This window comes from Aptenodytes forsteri, unplaced genomic scaffold (genome assembly GCF_000699145.1).
Source record: "Aptenodytes forsteri isolate BGI_AS27 unplaced genomic scaffold, ASM69914v1 Scaffold139, whole genome shotgun sequence".
NCBI lineage: Eukaryota > Metazoa > Chordata > Aves > Sphenisciformes > Spheniscidae > Aptenodytes > Aptenodytes forsteri.
The window spans coordinates 3,217,834-3,239,364 of record NW_008794414.1 but is presented as its reverse complement, the minus strand read 5'-3'; the positions used below and the strand labels follow the sequence as shown (position 1 = coordinate 3,239,364).

At 35.9% G+C, this 21,531-nt stretch overlaps 1 protein-coding gene across 1 annotated transcript in view; it reads right to left on the bottom strand.

Moving 5' to 3' along the window:
• Nucleotides 1-5,903: 5,903 nt before the first annotated feature.
• TCEA1 (transcription elongation factor A1) overlaps nucleotides 5,904-21,531 on the bottom strand; it is a 27,211-nt gene continuing 11,583 nt past the window's right edge. Inside the window, exons 4-10 of the mRNA XM_009289343.1 lie at nucleotides 14,854-14,941; nucleotides 13,669-13,817; nucleotides 11,723-11,779; nucleotides 10,598-10,752; nucleotides 8,526-8,672; nucleotides 7,484-7,555; nucleotides 5,904-6,440 (exon numbers count right to left, since the gene is read on the bottom strand). Coding sequence (XP_009287618.1) covers nucleotides 6,432-6,440; nucleotides 7,484-7,555; nucleotides 8,526-8,672; nucleotides 10,598-10,752; nucleotides 11,723-11,779; nucleotides 13,669-13,817; nucleotides 14,854-14,941 — 677 coding nt within the window. The 3' untranslated portion in view covers nucleotides 5,904-6,431. The remainder of the gene's footprint in view (nucleotides 6,441-7,483; nucleotides 7,556-8,525; nucleotides 8,673-10,597; nucleotides 10,753-11,722; nucleotides 11,780-13,668; nucleotides 13,818-14,853; nucleotides 14,942-21,531) is intronic.

Sequence of the window (21,531 nt, the reverse complement as noted above, 5' to 3'; positions counted from 1 at the left end):
CATATTCCTTCTCTTCCCTCGGCAGGTAGATGTAAAAACCCTTCACTATTCGCTCTCGAGAGGATAGCAGTATCAACCATCTTGGTTTTGTACCTATTAAATTCTCCCTTTACCTGACAGATCTTGTAAGGTTTCTATTACAGATACACACACATTTAATTGACAAAGGAAGGAAGCTGGAAATATTCTGTTCTGATACAGCACTATTTCAGACTGTCCGAAAGAAAAGCAACAGCTCTATCCACTAATAAACCATGTTCATTTACAGTATCCCCAAAGCATTACACACTTGATTTCTGGTCATATCTCAAAATCAGTCATCACAGGAAATACCAGGAAGAAAGTAAGCTGAATCCGCATAATCTGTGTAGATCTGTTTTTAGAATAACTTCTTTACTTTAAATTACAAGATTCAATACAATTCCACTTTATTAAACTTCAGAGTTTATAGTGGACTTCCATTGAACTGCATTTTTTCCAGCACATTTATTTAAATGAACCAGATGACACATATAGGTAGAAAAAGGACATATGGGGAACAGAAAGAAAAACATACTCCTAGAAGGGAAGAATCAGACAGGCATAGTTCAGTGACATTTACTGTAGCCTTTATAAAACCTACTCTTTGCCTAATTCCAGCAGTATGAAAAGCACAAAATGGGGACTTTCTCTGAAAAAAGGAAATATGAGTAACAAGGTAGAATTTAGGAGATCAATTTAATTGTTTCCTCAATGCACTCGGCAGGAGACATGTTCTCCCCTTACTGCATTCGCATTATTAAACAAGTAATGATGAGATTTTTCATTACACAGCACCACAGGAGAAGACCCGACACACGGTAAGTTAACAATAGCTATGGACCAGTTTCCATCATCTCCTTCCAAAACTAAAACACTATTCAACGTGTCAGCACAAAAAAGTAAACCAAAAAACTGAAGAGAGACAGCAAATCAAAGTGGTTTTGCCCTCTGTAGCACAACACTGGATGACTAAGTTAAGAGGAAGCCCTTCTATATACCACTACACTTAAGACACGGTCCAGTTAGCAGTCACCGCTGCTTAATGTATCAACGCTGGTTCTCTCAGCTGAACTTCTAGTAAACATACCCAAAGCACTATCAATACAATTTCATTTTACGTAAAGCATTACATGATAGGTAGTAACTTCAGCAAAACAAACTAGATGTATCGGTAAGGCAGCATTCATGGGGAGCTTGCAGTCAAACTGATGATGCTGTACTTTTTTAGTCAGGGCAGGTAAGAGTGCTCTAAAACTCTAAGTTGACAAAGCAAGTTTAACTAGGTCAAATTCAGCTCGCTGGAAAGATCAGACGCACACATCAAAAAAAGTTCAAAGTCTGTTATTTCATGAAATGGAGGATTTAATTTCTTTTAATTTTCCTCTCTTCCCTGCAAAGATACCTCATTAAGAGCTGCAAGACAGACCAAACACTCGTACTTTATATCAAACAATATATTGCATTTTTTTCCTTCTTTTTTTGCAGAATAATACAATTAAATTGGAGGGGAGAGAAAACGATATTGGTTTGGGCAGTTATATGGTTAACATCAGATTATCAAAACGAGAAAATAATTTCTAAGCTTATTTTTCATGTATCACAACTTCTAAGCAATTAAAATTCTCTAGGCAATTTTCATTTTACTTCTGCATTACAATACGCTGACATTTGCAGTGAGCATCTTTCATGAAAAATCTGAACAAATTTTAATGCTGTGTTTTAGGTTTAAGCTTACACCCAACAGCAATGGCAGAATGCTGGTCCCTAGATACCCTGAGAGTCTCTCTTAAAAAACCCAAACAACCAGCCCACTCCCCTAAATGTCTTGTTATTTTGAGACCGTTTAATGCTGGATTTAATTGAAGGGGGGAAGGGAAAAAAAAAAAAGGAAAAAAAACAAAAGGAAAAAACCCACCCGCAAAGAAGACAGTTTTTTAACTACATTTCATTATTATATACTTGCTTATTATGCACATACTTTTCTCAGGGCAAAAGCGAGTTGCACTGAAAAGTTACCATAGACAAGCTGTTACATGAATAGCAGGAGAAAATAATCATATTGACACAAGATATTATTTATAATTCATCAAGTAAGAAATGACCACAAAATCAATTTATCCTAGCTTGAAAATAAGCATGGTTGGTCTGTCTTGGCATTTATCTAACTGCAGGATATCATTAAGCTCTAACAACTTTCCAGTCCGCTGGTACTCTTTCTTCAATGGCTGCACTTCACAAACCAGTAACTCCCACAGAACATGCATACTGTTAAAGACTGCTCTTTTCACCAGCCTGCTAAGCAGTATTAAAATTGCATGGGCCCCTTCAGCTAACATATTGTGCTTTACACTGACCTTTAAATTCCAAAGTCATTAGCGCAATACAAATGAAGAAAAAAAAAAATTTTTATATATATATATCCTGAAGGCTCTACTATATAAAGATAGATTAAAATTTATCACACAAACATCCTGTATATGCACTTTCTGATTACAAAGGATATCTGAAAGAGAGAAAGTGATGAGAAAGACTATCAACGTGAAATAAAAATCCTTTATTTATGCACTTTCTGATTACAAAGGATATCTGAAAGAGAGAAAGTGATGAGAAAGACTATCACAACGTGAAATAATTTTTAAACAAGTTTGCTCTAAACAGTATTTAAGAACACGTGTCTTCTGCCATGGAAGGTATCAGGATCATTTCAATGACATTAATGAAAGATTTTCTATACTAATGTTGTAACTAGATTAATCCCAAACCTTTTAAAATGGTAAAACAATTCAAGATTAGTGATGATCTAGTGAAACAGAAGCTAATATACAGCTGTATGAAATCATACTTAAAGAGGTGAAACTCCTCAGGTTTATTTATATGAATGACTACTAATGATCGATTTCAAAAGGCATGCGTTTGAAAGGTAATACAACTACTTTTTGCAGAATGAAGACTTTGTGTTGATGAATTTAAGTTCTACCTAAGCTGGTATGGGTTGTAAGTTTCAATTTAAAATTCACGTATGCGACCACAAGTGGAATCCTGAACTCTGGATAAAAACCAGGCACCTCCTTCACAATGCTTGGAAAGTGCAACAGGGCTTCAAAATGGGACTCACAAAAGCCAAGATCATTGAGCAGATATCTACCTTCTGCTTAGTGCTAGTCAAAAGGAATCATTCAGTACAGGATATTTTAAAACCCAGAGCAAGTGAACAGAATTATATATGAGGAAATGCCTTCTAACTAAGGATCCAGAAGCTGTGTTTTCTGAGCAGCAGAAACCTCTGGCCTTCCTTGCAGAAGAAAGATGTTATGCACATAGATCTATACACACACACACAGACACACACACAGACACACTTACTTGAGAAGGAACATGGCCACCTCTTTTTCTCTACTAGTGTAGAGAACACTCTACTAGTGTTTCTTTACTAGTGTAAAAACTAGCTTAAGTTGTAGGGCAATTATGTTCCAGTCTCTCTTTCGTCTGAGAGGATTCAAATGTCCATAAAGGTAATAAACAAACCTGCTATTCTTGGACGGGAGAGATTCATCACCAGTTCTGCCGGCATGTTTCACTGCATAAAATATCCGAACGTACTGGGTCAGTCGTAGCACGACTGCAGCTCAGTAGGTAAGCCAGCCAGCTGGGGAAATGAGATACGGTCCCAGCCCCACCTCCTCCTCTTTTTCTCTACTAGTGTAGAGAACACTCTACTAGTGTTTCTTTACTAGTGTAAAAACTAGCTTAAGTTGTAGGGCAATTATGTTCCAGTCTCTCTTTCGTCTGAGAGGATTCAAATGTCCATAAAGGTAATAAACAAACCTGCTATTCTTGGACGGGAGAGATTCATCACCAGTTCTGCCGGCATGTTTCACTGCATAAAATATCCGAACGTACTGGGTCAGTCGTAGCACGACTGCAGCTCAGTAGGTAAGCCAGCCAGCTGGGGAAATGAGATACGGTCCCAGCCCCACCATACATTCTTCTCCTATACATCCTTCAGACTTTACATCCGCTCTGATACAGGAGGGCAATTTCAGACAACTGGGAAAACTGAAGCACCTGTTGAACAGAGGTGCATCCACAGCTCACTGCTGGGCAGTTTTATTTTTGGATCTGGGTAACCAAAATGAAGCATGAATAGAATTTAGGCAACTGTGATCTTCTTTGGATCTAGTCCTTGGACTTCATCTCTCACTGCGAGAAAGAAACAGGTCTTTTTACCTCGGGGACAGAAGAGAGAAAGGCTGAAGGCTGTTCCCCAGCCATAAGGTAACATCAGGTGAAACAACATTTTCTTTCAACTCCTACTTGGATACACCTACATCACAGAAAGCGCTATCGCAGTTCTAGTTCTTTTAATGAAGTCCAGATATAATTCGCTAAGTACAGAAAGGCAATTACTGTATTTTCTCAAAAGGTAATTCTCCTAAGTGTCACAATCAGGCATAACGATTAAAGGACGTGTAGCGTGAGGAAGGTTATGCAAACCAACCTGTGCCTGCCCTGTATATATGCCGTGAACAGCAGTGGAAATTCAGGTCTACTTGGCATCCAATTTGCAATCATTTTTAACATAATTTTTTGGACTTGTTCTTTTACAAAGGTCTCCAAACAAAGCACTGCAATTGATATTAAATGTCTGTCATTAGTTTGTTGCTGTCTTAACTTGGGAAAAAAAAAAAAATCAATTATGCATCTTTAAGTAACTCGTAAGAAGCAATCCTGCCAAAGGAGCTACACACAGGCTAAAAATAAACCCATTCTGCTAGTAGAAAAAAGAATGTTTTCTGAATTAGGGCATTAATATCAAATAAATTGAGTTAAAAACATTTTTATATAAAGTTATGCAAGAAACTTTAGATCCTGAACAATTTTCTGCCTAAAAAATATTTGCAACTAAACTTCTATTTTAATCATTTTTCCTTTAGCAGAAAAGCCACTTTTCCTTCTTTGCACAAGCTGACTGGAAAAGCTTGCTCTATAAAGTATTTACCAAACACTTCTTGTCCTGCACAGCTCAAGTGTCATCATACTATTTCCAACTCATTTGTTACGATTGCCACCATCACGCAAAAAAATATTCCACATAGAAAATCTTGGTTTTCCTTTACAGTCAAGGAATTTATTCTCCAGGAACCGCGCATACTCTTCCCATCCCCCCATCAATCCTTTATACATTGCCAGGATAGACCTCCTCAGCCCCAGGCTTCGATAAATGAAATAATATAAACTTAGGTATAATGAAAGAATTTAATCTCTTCTAAAGATGTTGACATATTTTTCCTTGAAAGCGCATTAGAAAATACTTCTAAACACGTGCACTGTTAAAAAGCAGGCTCTAACAAAGCACTATTATTTATATCATTCCACATATGGAATAGACCATAACTTTAATAATTTATTCTCACCTGCAGGTCTATGATTGACATCGGATACTCCACATCTCACAATTCAGTTCATGAACAAAATTAATGTCATTTATATGAAGTGAATTTAATATTACCTCCCCAGCCAGTTTATATTGTGATGAATTGGTTAGCTGGTGTTATTAGGACAGCCTACAACACAATGCCTTTACTTATTTACAAAGTCTAAACCAAATTTGGTTGTCAAGCATGTTAAGCAAAACTGAACACTCAAATCAGATTTAACCGACTATTTTAAGACATTCCTAGAAATAATACCTACTGATAGAATGTAAAATACATGCTCTGCGCAATAAAATGTATTGCATTGATCAAAGCTGGTTACATAAACAAGGTTAACCAACCACTGCAAAAGAGGTCATCATATCCACTAATAAATTTCCAAACCCCATGTCCACAAATTTAGTCCTAATTCAGAAAGAGTACGTACAAACTAGAGAGTTAACTAAATTGTGATTTAGTTAACAACTGAGTTTAGCGTAATTAGATAGAGTTAAACACCTTTTCTCTTTGCAAAACTAGTGAACACGGCAGCAAGAAACAAATTCCATTCTTACAATTGAACAAATGTGGAGAGGCAAAATACATATGGGAGGAGCGTGTATGTTTCAGACCGCAAAAAATACAGTACATTATTCACAGTTAGAAAAAAACAAGCCAGTTACCAAAATGTTTAATTGGTAAAAGTTTAATGTCAACTTACTTATAAAAATGAAAAAATATTTTAACATTCACCATACAATTGAGCAACCTGGCCCTACTGACTATCAGCTATAGGAAGGCATTTAAGGAAATGATGGTTGTGTCAAAACAAAGGCTAACTTCAGGCATGTATGCTGCTTTAAAAAAAAAAACAAAACCAAAAACAAAAACCAAAAAACCTCTCATTTGCAAGAAGCTAGATGCTTAGCCTAGTTTTTAAAGGTAATTACAAAATCCTCTTTCATACTGGTCCAGATGTCTTGACAATTTCTTCTTCTAACAGAACTGTCAAAAGAAAAGAATTTTTATGAGATCTTCATACAGCTTATTTCTAAATCTTTGCAAGAAGAAACAGAAATATGACACCACACTTAGGATATGGAAATTACTAGTTAAAGCATTTGCTTATATCATAACCATTCCTTCACTCAAGCATCTTTATATGGACACTTTTGTAACCACCACCTTACAAGGTTTTGAGGACAAATGAACTTTTCCAGGTACTGCATCAAACAATTTCTGAGCTTTATAAATTATTTAGATATCTTGGAGTATAGATTTGAACAATATTCAGTAATAAGATATGTAAAACAAGATGCATAAAAGAATTTTTTTTTTATGCAGTAATCTTAACATATGCTGTGCAACATGGTTCTGCAGAGCTGCAGCATTCTTAACACAGAAAAATAACGGAATGAGGGTATCATGCTTCACGTTGCGTGCTATCACATCTTAAGTTGTAAATTTTACAGGCCTTCATTTCAGTGTTTCTCCACTTTATTGGACTACCCGTGATCCTCAGAAGCTTTTATAATTCCCATTTCCTGAACTTAAAAAAATTTAGATCAAGTTATCGCTGCCCTACACTTATCCTGACGCAGGAATACAGCAGCAGTCATCTCTTTTTTATGCCCCCTTCTTTTCAGAGTAGCAAAAAGCCAGAAAAAAAACACAACAAAGGCCACTCATCGAAGCAGAGATTAAAAATAGTTGGAATATCTTTGGGTGAAGAAAGAGAAAACACAGTGACTACCTTGCCACTACTTTGTATGGCAAAGCAGTATTGTAACTAAATGTCACAAGGCCTAAGTCAATGTCCTGACTTCTCTCCCCCTTTGCCACCGCCCTACTTGTGTGATCTCACACCTTCAGTCAAAAACACTTTTCTAACCTAAAGCTATTTTGCAATATGAACATGTAATATCATTAACGGGCTAAGAAATAACCAAAAGTCAGCAGAAACTCATTTGTCCTTTACTGTAAACCAAAATTAAGCACAGAGCCTGGCTGTCTGCTATCAAATACGCAGAGCAGTCTAACAGTCTTACCTTCCATCTGTTTCCACATTCATTACAGACAACAAACGTTGTCATGGGTTCATCAGCACTGCGGGTTTGAACCTTTGGCAAAGGCAAGAGCCAGAGCGGAAAAGGAAAATTAGTATCTTCAACTTTTGTTAGTATGTGTTCAATGTGAAGGTTTAAAATCAAAGTTTATCATTAAGGAAACACATTTGGATAAAAATACAACTTTCTGTATCAATTGAAATTGTTTTTTTGTCTAGACTATAAGTGATCATAAACTTATGTTTTGACAGATTTAGTAGCACTAAAATACCAATTTCGGCACAGAAACTGTGCACATATTTCTAGGAAAAGATTCTGCAGTAAAACTACATGTTCAGTACAATTTTACATATATTTACTGATGTAAAGGCTTAAAAGTCTCATGATTGAAAAACAGCTTTCTACTTAAAGCATCTGACATACAATATTAAATTATAAACGCAATTGATCCAATGGTCAAAATTACATGCCCTGAAGCACTGCTAAACAAATTAAAGCCCTTCTTCTTGCACATAATTTCTAATTAAAACAGAAAAAGGTTGTAGGAATGATTGTAAATAAGGATCTAGTGTTAGTCAAATGATAGATTTTATATAGATAGAAATATATGCACATGTATATATGTATATATATTTTATATGTATGTATCATTTTCCACTATTTATTCCCTCTGTAAAGAAAAGTTTACACACATTAAAAACAGTAAATTAGCTCTCCTCCACATAAAATCATATTAATAAGATGTAATAAGAGTTAGCAAAAACTCAGCATTGCAAAGAAACTGATGTTTCAGGGTATATAGATACTCAGCTTGGATTTACATAAAATCTTTGGTAAATTAATACAACAAACATTATTTACGTAAGCACACCTAGGCAGATCCAACTATCTTCCCATATTTTGTAATTTGTTAGCATTTTGTTAAAAGTTCACTTTGTAATTAAAACTTTTTTTTCCTCTGACAACCTTTATATAGGACTTAAGCTTTGAAAAAGGAAAACAAAGAGTCTGAATAACCGTGTACCTGGGTGTATGTACAATTCTTCTTTTTGCACTTGCCACATGTAAACAGATCAGTTTGGGTACCTCCTGTTTTAGCCATCTGGTGCTCTCTGATAGCTTCTTTGGTCAGATTTTTGCGCATTTCTTTCAGCTCATCACTTGCCATTTCCTGTTATGGACAAAGAGCAGAGAGAGTTTACTAGAGAGTTTTTGTTTTAAACAAGTCGTTACCACTACGTGAGTACGCACCATTTTTGATTTAGAATCCATGAACAATTCTATTGAAGGGCAAAGTAATTCTACACATTTGTAATTTTACAAGACTTAAGCTGGGATATTTCACAACACAGAAGCTACAAAAAGTTAAAAAAATTGTTTTTTTTCTACACAGCTGGGGGGGGGGAAATCAGTAAAAGTTACAATACCAAACACCTATAAACATTTCTGTGCAAATGCATTTCTGAAGTTCAGAAATGTAATAGAGACAAGGTAGAAGAGGACTTAAAAATTCTCTAGAGAGGAAAAAGATCCTCTCCCTAGGTTAGATCTTTGCATAATTATCTCATTGACCTACAGAAGATTATTATAGGAAAAATTTACACTATTTTGACTATTTCCATATTTGTACTGAGAAAGACAGTATAGCCATAATTTTCAATATGTTACCAGAAGCCATATACACTTAGTTTCAAAACACTAACCGAAGAGCTCAGCTTCACCGATTTTCTTTTTCCTTTAAAAGAGTTCTAGTGTGCAGATCTCCACAATATATAGTAAACACGTGTGCACAGCAAAAACAAATCGTTCCATTTTTCTTCAATAAAGTTTTACTCCACATCCCATGTAAATGTGGAATGCAAATATTGTATTAACGCTGTTTCACTTCAGAAGTAATCTTAACACTAAGGAGGTTTTTAGCCATTAAAATTTTAATCCAAGACATTAATTAAAACAAAGAATGGGCACTGGACAACACAAAACATGTTTGTGCATATGTGCATACGTACATACACACATGTAGAACGAAAAAACTCAACATATGCACTGAAGATACAATCTACTTTTCTTTATACATTCCTTTATCAGCCTCTGTTTGCCCTAACCTTTACATAAAGCGGGGGGGGGGGGGTCCCAAAAAACTTTCCTTTAGAATAAAGCTAATCATGATTTTCATTACTTGATCATAAATTTAATTTCTTTCAGTCTCCAAGATACTCCTTTATACCTCATTTGGGGGGGTAGAATCCAACACATACTAGCAGAACTACAAAACTGAAATCAGGTGTTAACCGTGCTTTTGTTTTTTTCTCCCATAAAATCTAATTTTTCATTTGACTTTCTAGATTTATTTTGATTTGTAAAGACAGTGAACGTCTGAATGGGAATTTGTAAAGACAGTGAACATCTGAACAGGAATTTCTATTCAAGTGTCCAAAATGTTCTTTCAATAACATATATTTAATTTGATTTAAAGGGCAATTCTCCTAGCTTCCTTCCCCTATCATTTATGGCTTTTTCTATTTATTGTGAAGAGTTTCCTTCAAAATCACTTCAAGTATTCTGTCAAATTTGAGATAAGCTTTAAATAAACACTGAAAATGCCAACAGGAGAGGGACTGATCTTTAAAACCACAGTGCTATACCTTGCATAGGAGTATAATAGCAGAGGTTAGCATTTGAAAAACAAATGGCAAGACAGGCTATCACTTGCATATCCAGAAAGGTGAATGGGTAAGCAGCTTGGAGTCACTAGCCAGACATATTTACATCTTCCTAAACTTAAAAAACTATCACTGATATATCATGTGGCCTTTTAAAAAAGGCACAACATACCGCATTTCAGGAAATTTACATGCGACAGCATACCTGCCTTCTGACCTACAGACAAAATCAAATATTTAGGAACCATTAAGGGACAGCGCTTTCTTTCCCTCTGCCCCAACACAACCCTGTAATTCAGCCTGTGCAAGCCACCAACAAGCCACAGTCTTTCAAAAGTGCGGGCAGCTTACATAAATTATTTTTATGGCTAATAAATACAGGCCAGGACAAAAGTCCAATAGGGAAATAATTAAAGACCTGTGCTTTACTTACCTCTGCTGTCATTTTGGCAAACTTGTCAGGAGGAATGTTCCCACATAACACATTTTTCCTTAGGTTAGGATTCTTTGCATCCTTGAGATTTGCTATTCTACTTCGTACCCTATTTTTGTATTTCATATCAGTGTTTTTTAATTCTTGAAAAATAGGTGCTTTGGATTTAAGGAACAAAACATTAGAGCACTGTAAGGGATTCATTTTTGGGGGCAAGTTTTCTAAAGCAATGTACTTCTCCACTATTGATCAAGTCCTCCCCCCACCCCAACCAACAGTTACTTTCCTGTTCAACACAGCAGACTTCACGTCCTCCTGAAGCCTAATCATAGTTTAGCACATGGTCAGTGAAACCTGGATTTTTGGGTAGTAGGATCTCAACTGAAATTGTGAAAAGTCACCCATAAATTTATGTCCAGTTCCTCATCCTGAGGATTAATTGATTTCTAAACCAAATATTCAAACACTGGCAGCTCACTAACAGAATTTTAAAACAGGTTTGCAACAGAAACAGGAAATTCCTTAACAGGAATGGTGGCTGACTGTAATTACCGAAGGACATTAGCAAGTTAGAATCATGAAGCTTACATTATTTCTATGCTTAAGAAAACCCCCACAAAAAAAAAAAAAACCAACTAAAATAAAAAGAAGCCCAGACCTCTACTCTGTCACTATTCAAACACTGCTACCAGAACAACCCTTTTGAAAATTCCAAATTCATTTAGAAATAAACTTGTAGAAAATGAAATAAAGACATTAGAAAAAGATTAAAAATGTTAACAAGAAAAGATTTAAAAATAACATAGAAGAGTCCAGCATTCTATGTCAGAATGCTTCAGTAAGATATAATATTGCTGCTGCAAGGAAAACATACTGAACTGAAAAAAACCCACACACACTCACCTACACACATTCCTACATGTTTTAAGGCAAATCATTTAGGTTGTGCTGGTTTTTTAAACACTAAATTTCTGCACTGATGTGTTGAACACGGTTTGCTATTTTCATTTTAAATGAAATTAAAAAATATTCTATATATAGATCAGGTTAATTAATTTTAATATTATCAATGCTTTTAAAAAACCACTCTTGTTCTAGAGCACATAGATGCACAAGAAAGGATATCTTCTTCAATCTGAGAACCCAGCTCTTCCTCATCAGCACCAATAGCAATGTAATCATCTGAGGAAAACAAATATTAAAACATTAGCAACCTGACAATCTCAACAGTGTTCTATATCCCTGAGAGCCCATTTGAAACTGAAACTCAGCAAATTATGAAACCACTGCAGTGAACTTTCCTTTTGTATAGGAAAGTTTAATTTACTGTATACTTATCCTTTCAAAACTTTGTTAACATATTACTTGGAAGACAAAAATAAGTGAAATGAAGAGCAACAAAAGTTTAAAAAGTAGAACAACCCTAAATCTTTCACAGAAGCAAAAATTCTGACATCTAGTTGCAAACACAAGTAGTAACAAAACACTTCGCTATACAGAAAAATTTTAAATATTCTGATAGGCTTGGCAAATACCCAACTCCACAGCATATCTGTGCATAGAATAGACTATTACAAGAAGAAAACATTTTGTATTGTGTTTCATCAATTCTTTCAGTCCGCACAATACAAGCATAAGCAATTAATGTTTTGCATGCATGCAAGAGAAAGATTTCATTAGAAACATAGTAATTAAATAACAGAAACAATATTATTAGATATTTTTAAAAAAATGCAGAGCAGATATGTGTCATAAAACATGTAAATTAGAATAAATACATCATGGCAATCTTGAGGACAATGTAACACTTGACCTAAAATGTCTCAAGATAATTGTTTACTGTTTCTGACCAAATCCCTTACTCATAAAGACAGCTGCCTTTCCAAGATAGCTTAGGACAAATTAGATACAGTATGTGTTTTCCTCCTTCTCATTTTAACACAGGTATACTTCAATGAGTAATCCAAACACCATTTCTCCTTTGATCTCATGCAGAAGGCCATAAAACCAGAAAATAACCTTATTTTTGGAGATTGGCATTCAACCCATGGATGATCAGCTGATGTGCTGTAGAAAGTAACACAGCAAAAAGAGTTCTTGGAAAACTAGCTAAAATTAAGACTACATAGAATTATGAATACTAAGATGCTATATGCACTTTCTGGTCACAAATTATTTTAGAAATCTATCAACTCCATATCCAGAGGACCGCAAATTCATGGTCTTTAGTCAGCTTTGATTACTGTCTGTATCTGAATTTATGTGAATTAAAAGAAAGAATGTAAGAGTGAAGAGGGTAAAAATGGATGACTCGGAAATCTGCTTACACTGGGTCAGGTTACACTAAGCTAGGAACAGAGGAACAGGAGCCGGGTCCTAAGTTCCAGTAGAAGAGAAGGACCCACAAGAAAAAATACAGGTCATTCTGAGGAGTCCAACTTTTAGGTTGCTCCTTATCTAGCATATCATTCAATTTGTCAGTTTAAAGACACCCAAGTGTACGTGAGGGGGAAAAAGAAAAAAACCCAAAATAGTCAAGGCATTTACAAATGCCCAAAAGGCATGAAGATAGAGCGATGGAAGACTCTCTTATTGCGGGTATCTCAAAGAAACTTCAAGATTAAATCAAAACAGAAAGGCAGCCTTCAAAAACCAAAATCTGAAGGCCCACAGGAACTCTGGTGTAAGAAAGGCAGGCATGTATATAGTGGCATTCTCAGTCCCAGATAAGACAAAAAAATAGCAGCTTCCACAAAAAGTTTTAAATGAGGCATTAAGGAGGCAATAACCTTCCCGAAAAGAAGTTCCACCGTAGGCGAGATATCAGATGAACAGAAGCCACCAAATGTCCTGTATCATCAGCAACAAAAAATGTATTTCTATACATTCCCATGCTGTCAAGGTTACTGATTACTTGCAACTTGGGTGAACTGGCCTATGGGTATATACACACAAATGGACATAAACAGGGTTTATTCTACCCTACAGGGCAGGAAAAAAATAGAGTGGGAAGGACAGAAATAGAGAAGAAGGAAATAGGTAAACTTGAAAATACAGTCTACAAAGCTCACCTCCTGTTCTGAGAGCTGCAGAGAGCATTTCTCTACATTTCACTCGTACAGAATCCGAAGTGCTTGGAGCCCGGGGAAAAGAAGGGATGAAAGAATTTGAGGGAGCACTACCCTCCTCCTTCCTGCTGCTGGAATTGCTACTTGAACTGCTAAAAAAAAAAGGGCAAAAAAGAAAACTAATATTAATGTTTTTTCCCCCCTCTTCAAATAACTTTGTTCTGGGGCAAAACACAGGTCTTCTGCTATATCCATTTGATGGTATTCCAAAAAAGAACACAGTCCACCTTTTTAAAGCTACTTATAGTTCTAGAGTCAATAGAATTTTAAAAATATCTTTAGAACATTCACCAGGGTATTCCACACAATAGAGACACAGCAGGTATTTCATTCCATTATGTGGTATATAAGTTTTAATTCTCAGTTTTTTTCCCCCATGGAATTTTACTTTAAAAAACAGTGAGGATACATCACACTAACATTCAGGCTCCAGTGAATGCATTGCATTCAGTCTGCTTACTGTACTGAAGTGGTACCATGGTCACAAACAAACAATTAATGCAGCTTTGCAAACTGTAAACCAAAAAGTTTTCAGCTTGCATCAGGACAAATGGTTAGAGGTTACATTTCAATTTGAAAATCACTGCTGGAAACAGATTCGCTAAAACCAGAAATGCATAGAAGAAATGGGCTTGCAGATACTATTTTGCAAATGTTCTTCAGCTCCTATAGTGTCATTAACATGGGCTCATTTTTCTGATAACATATATTTTGTGTTTACCAAAAAAAGCACAGAATGAGATTGTTTATTAAACGTAAAAGCTAACAGACAAAGGAAGTATGCTAAACCTCTAACATATGCAATTACCACAAAGCTGTGACTGAAAGTTGTTTTACAGTTCTCAAAGCTTAGTGCTAGTACTGAGAGAGGAAGGAGTATTTGATAGATGAGACAGATGGAATAAACAATAACTAGTCTGGCCATACCTTGACCTGTGGCTTTCACCTTTTTTTAATGTCAGCAGCAGCAGGATTTACTTCCCTAACAACACACCATTTCTTGTACAACTTTAAGTATTTCAGAAAAGAATGTGGAAGCTGTCTCTAATATGACAAATTTGGACCAAACAGTTTAATGTTAATTTATACTGAGTGAGATTATTTGTATAGTCTTGAAGAATTAAGCACCTTTCTTCTCTTGCTTCAGGGCTGTTTTGTGAGGAAGATGCAGGCTCCTTTTTCTTTTCTTCAGAATCTTTATCAGTTGAAGGTCCATCTGGAAATACAAAACATGAGAAACTCTCTTTTACCCAGAAATAGTAACCAATTTAAAGTAGTGGTAAAATATCTTTGATGATTTCTCCTGAACCAGTTGGAAATGCTATCAGCTCCCACTCTCTGCTTTGACCTTCTCTTGCAGTACAGCCTTCTACTCCCCAACACCCTCCCCAACCCAGCAAATGGAAAATATAACACTTCAGGTCCTTCGAGTCAAGTCCAGCATCTGCTTATACTGGCAGTGAAGACATGATGAAAATGTAGACTTTTATGAGTTATTTTTGCCAACTCTGCCACATGAGGTAGACAATAACTTCTTAAACTACTGCATCAAGTCTCTGGAGTTTGTCTTCCATGTTTTAAATATAAGCTCCTACTAAATACATGTCATTCTTTTTAATTATATTCACAGGATTTCTACCGAAGGACTGAACCAAACAGAACTCTGGTGTGAAAGCTACCATGGTTGCCAAAAAATACAAAGATCATTTTCATATGCTTTTGAAGGAGTTTTCCAGACACGCACACAGTATTTTCTGTGATAGCTCTTAAATTATTTGCCTTGGTGTTTAAAAATATTTGACTTTGCCTTTCCCATACAGGCTATGTTTAATGATGATATTATAAAGACTAAAGACGAAAGCCTTTATTAAAAAGGGCAATCACAACATTTAACTTTAGCCTAGTGAGAACACATACACCCTTCCATTGTAAAGGGGAATTCAGAGTGGCTAAATCGAGCTCCTGCTTTGATATGCTCTCTAGAAAAGCTGACTCTCTCCACTGCCTACAGAGAAAGCCTAGTGAGATTGGCATCGCTCACTGACAGATTTTGTGAATTCCTCTCTCTAAGCCCTCATAAAGCTGCCATTACACTTCTAAACCCGTAGCCTATATTATTGGGATAAGCATATATTGCAAACTTTTAAAAGAACTAAAAACAGATCAAGAAAAGGAAGGAAATCTGATAAGCCTCAGTCTTTCCCATGAAGATGTCCTGAACTAGGTATCTAAATCCTTGTTTAAGCATCTAAAAGTACCCTCATTTCCAGAAGACCCCCATCCCCACATTTTTCAGGAGAACTTGGTGGTATGGAACACACAAATTCAGGTCTTATTCAAGCACTCAGCTTGTTTTTTTCCTAGAGAGTAGAAAATTACTGTACTGGCTTATTTTTAATAGGAACAATTTACATTTAAAGCTACACAGAAAAGATATTAAACTGAACAGGATTTTGATCCTTTCCTTAACTTTTGAGTTAAGGAATTTATCAAATCAAGTATCACTTTATTAAAAAAAAATCACCATAAAAGGAGACCCCAGAGACAGCCATACTGGATCAGACCAAGCACCCATCTACTGTCCTGTCTCCAGCTGTACCTAAAAAAAGGTGCCTACAAAACAGTATAGGAACCAGGCAAGCACACAAAGATACTTCTCCAGAATATTTCCCCAGCCTTCGAAAGCTTAAAAGCTTAGTGATTTCCTCACCCACTGTTTGTAACTTTCTATTCAATCCTTGATAAATTTCTCCATTAAAGAAAAAAAGGAAAATTAAAAACAGTAGATGATGTATTTGAACTGATTGTCTTTAATAAGGTAAAGGTGTTATTAAAAAAAATCCTAATAAAGATATCCATTCAATCAAGTATTATTTATAAAAAAGTAATCTCGCTAAGAAAGCAAAAGAGGCTATAAAATTGAATGGATCACAGTTGTTCTTTGCTATGAGACCTAAAGTGCACAGTACTTGGAGAAAGAAAACAAATCCCATTTTTAACATGCATATTCACATGACTACTCTCTATGGCAACAACGCTTACACGATATATAATTTAAAAAAAATATTCTAAATATGCATGCAGTCTCATTTACCCTCATCATTTTTTAAGTACATGATCATTTTTGTCAGCGGCTTTAAGCCAAACTGATAGATCAAACAGGTATCTTGAGGTACAGCTCAGGTTCTGCAAAGCAGCATAGCTGCCTTAGAGCTGAGCTCTGCTTCAGCCCATTTACCTCCCTATTTTTTTCTGGCACACAAGTTGTCAAATTCAGAGCTGACCTAGGTATCTCCTGCTTACTTTGCATCAAATACACAGCTATGGTATAGCTGGCACCTAGTTTTAGTTTACCAAACACTTCCATTTAGCCCAGCACCATTTCAACAGAGAAGGCAGGCACCTGAGAACATCTGCCAATACCCCAATTGCTTCTTTCACTTATGGAGGGCAGGGTATATGTGAGGCACAGGGATAAAGCAAGAGGTAAAAGCACAGCTCTTCCTACACCTGCAGAGCAGTCTATGCAAGCATTTCCTCAAACCAAGGTCAAACTTCAGCAGCTGAGACAACTGGACCATCTTCAGCAAATATGCCTTCAAAACTACAATTTCTTTAATCACTTAGAGAAGAGTTTATAGACACTTTTGTTTAATCCAGTTTCAGAAATCTGAAAATAAAGTCAACAACATTCTCTGTTTGCTCGAAATATTATCCTAAGTGTTTACATCATTCACTCTTATGGATCATAAATTGGAAAGCACCGAGGAGAGGAGATCCAGTGTCAAGCAGTACTTATTCTTAAACTCATGCTTTAATAAGTATTTCTTATTTTATTAAAATACTGTATTGACAAAAGAACAGAATGCAATTAACAGCCTGCTAGACAGCATTTCAACTATCCTCTGAGGAAAGGAAAAAAAAAGTTATCATTGAGAAACTAGTAGTCCCTACTAATTAACTTATTTTACATTCAACGGCCAGACTTGAACGCAAAGGATAAATGACAGCTAATGGGAACTACAAACAACCACAGAAATTCTAACGAAGTAAGATGGAAAAAATGGCCCTTCTGTTAAAGACATTTAAAAACTCCAATGAGCTTCATAGAACTTCATAAATATTTATATAATGTAAATTACAAGTTGCTTTAAGGAGGCACAATTACTTTTTCAACTTCGTACAGCTATTAAAACTTACCAAAACTTTTTTCAGAAACAAATGGAAATTGTCATCAATTTTAGGATTGAAAACTGTAACTTCACATTTTAGCTACTGCAGCTTCAGAAGGCCATAAAAAAAAAAATCTTTAAGCTTTTTTTTTTAAATAAGCTAATTTATATTAATGCTTCTTTAAAATACAAAGAACAAGCTAGTAACATGAATTGACTATTAGCCATTGCAGTAAGACTATCAAATTCTAACTACTGCATTGCAGTTTCTATCTAAGACTTGAAATTAATTTGAAAGATACTTCTACCTTTTCCAGTGAAATAATCTCCCCAGGGTAAAACATGACATGACAGTGTTCTTTGTTACCAGAACAAAATTTTTAATGTAATAATATAATGATGGCCAGAGATGACATAATTAATCTGAATGTTAGAAGCCATTAATAGCTTCATTGTAGATTCTTCTAATTATATTACAAGTGAACTCAAGACATTTGCTAGTAACAAGAAAAAAATTAGAAAATAAAAAGATGTAATGTTATTAATTTATAAATTTAAATTACAAAATTTTCTGAAGTAAGAATTTTTCAGAACCGTTAATGAAAGGTGGCTAGTTATTCTCTGGAAGTACATGAGAATTTAATTTAGTGGGTTATCTTATGTTACTGATTCCGATATCGCCACCAAAACTTGGAAAGTTTTCTGAGTATTCAGTTTAAATAAGTTAAAGGAAAGAGATATGAGAACAGGTAACACATGGCATAGTCATTAACAATGACCCTCATATTTAATAATTCTTTAGGCCCCATTTTCCAGACCCTGACCAAAATAATCTTGAGATGCATGAGCAGCTACACTTGTCAACAATTCCTCTGCAAGATGTAGTAAGACATGAAAGTAAGATCAGAAAAGCTTCTTCCTAGTAGTAGCATACGGAAGAATAATATCTAAAAACTATAAATAAACAACAAAATCATGACCTGTGGGCCTTTTTTAAAGATTTTTTTATCGTGACAAAAGAGCATGACACATTAACTTCTTTTCTATACATGTTTTTTCTCCTATAGAGTATGATGTAATTTGCATCATGTGTTACTATCACTCCATTGATAATCCTAACAAATTATAGATCTAATAATTATACATGGAACAGTTCCAAATATACATTTGACAGGAGGTGATTTCCACAGCTCATACTTGATATGGAAATGAAACTACTGAAACTATTTTTGCACTTGATATCTTATAAAGACATGTACTCTTCTTATCAAGAGTAAACAATACTCTTAAACACTATAAGACTGTAATTTAGGAACTTGTTTTGTCAATAACAATTGTTTTGAACAAAGCCAGTAGGTTACTAGATGTCCTTGAACAACTTTACCTAATGAGAGCATTAACATACCTGTAAGGTAGTCCTAGACTGTACCAGCTTGCTCCAGTAGAATCAAACTCAGGTTCGAAATAAGAAAGGGTTGTATGAGCAAAGTAATCCGAGTAAAACGCTTCTGTGAAGTCTGGCTGGTGTTATCTTCTCTTGACAACATTAAGCACTTAAACGTTCTTTTAAAATAAAATTACTCAGGCATGTACTGTTCTGAAATAGGCATTTCAAAATGTTCGTGGCCCCATTTTTAGTTTTTATTACTGGCAATAGATGATCACACTTGCACTTAATGTTAAGATTATTGTCCAATCATTCTGCATTTCCAGTTCAGTACATAAACTTACTGGAGTTAAGTTTATTTAGTTAGAGGTCTGGACATTCTTTTTCACTGTATACTCTTAGAGTTCAGTAAGTAATTATCCGAGATGGAGAATGTTAAATTCTTACAGAACTTTTTGTTGTTGTTTTTTAATATAAAGGAACACTTCTCATAACCTACATGGGTATGCATAGATTCGTTATCTGTATAGCATACTCTATAGACTCAGCTATTTGGCAAAACAATCGTTATTTGCAAATCCCGTGTTATAACTGAACAGTATTTATTCTGAGAGCAGAATGTGCTTCCTTATGTAAATTGTGACCAACTCAGCTGCGTGGTTTAACGTTCTTACAGCAACATCTGAAAGCGATCTTCCACTGTAGCTCACTCAGTGAGTCACTTCAGACAAGGCCTGCAAGCCCTCTGCTGGGCAGCTTCCGACCCCCCTGAAAAACCATTGGTAACCTGGCACGGCTCTGGTCAAGCCATAAACATCTGGTGATTCACAACCTTACTTTGATTTCTTCTCAAGTTTCCCATGCATTCTTAAAACGTAAGTTCCAATAGCATTCAACTTAGACAGTACATGCAGCCTGAACAGTCAACGATTCTTGCCTAAATTCAAAATGTCATTTATAAAAATAACTCACAAAGACTTCAGATCTCTGAGTACAATGCTTGGTACGATTAACAGCTGTCCGCTTCTGTTGCCATCTTTGATCCATACCATTTTACATGCACTATAAACAGCATAATCGAAACTGATTTCTCAAGCAGCTCAACATACGGTATTTCGTATTCTTCTGAGAAAGCCAAAACTAATGATAAAACAGAATAAAAGTACTTTGTAAGATTCCCACCCATACTTCGCACAGCCCAGACACCCTCTCTTCCACAGTTACGAGATTTTTAAGTTCTAATGAATTACTGAGCAGTGAAATGAGAGGTGAAACATTTGCCCTACTACGCTTTATTATATGGTCTACGTTACGATCAAGGAAAATTTAACTACCTAAGTTTTGAATACAAGCAGTGCTGTATTTTCAGGAATAATTTGATTTTATATAATAAGTGCACAACCACAACTGTACTAGACCTGGCACAATAATGTACACGCAATAATATCTGCCCTGTAACAAAAATTAGAGCATGAACAAAGGTCACATACCCCCTGCCTCAAGAAGAAAGTATTCCGTTCTAATTAATGTCAAATATTTGCTATTTACTTTCCAGTTCCTCACAGGTTTGACTTCACCTGATGTAAGCAGCCTTCGGTAGAGCCTCCCAACTGTCTTAAAACAATCTGAATGTGGCAAGCCATCAAAAGGGGAAGGTCCACCTTTCCCCAGATGTATGTTACTGCCGCAATCCCTGTGCAGGAAACAGTAACTGCCAACAGGCTGGATCAAGAAACTGATACAGTTGAAATCTAAGCCAGAAGAAATGAACAAAACGATTGGTTTCCAACTGGCCAGTTCCCAGCTCTGGCCTCCTGGATAGCCACTTGAGCACTACTGGCAGGAGGGAGCAAGGAGGCACCTGGGCAGAAGGGAAGCCAGGACCACCCCCTTCAGCAGCAGCCTACACCCAGATTGACCTGCCGTGACCATCACGGTCTTATTCCAGACTCTTACAGCATGAACACCCTCTGGTCCTCCGGCAGGAATAATACTCCCCATGTTTCACAATGTTTGAACACTTAAAGATCAGTCAGCTATAAGTAACAATATATTAAGACAAGTTTGACTGACTTAAGATATTGTGTAAAAAAAATGAGACAGAAGACTACTTTTACTGTCTCAACAAATAAATAGCAATTCCTTTGCTCAAAGGACAGCGATACCCAGAAGGGTCAGCTTCCCCAAAAAAAAAGCAGTATCCGAGGGCACTCCCAAAAGCTGAGAATTCTAGGGGGGGGGGGGGGG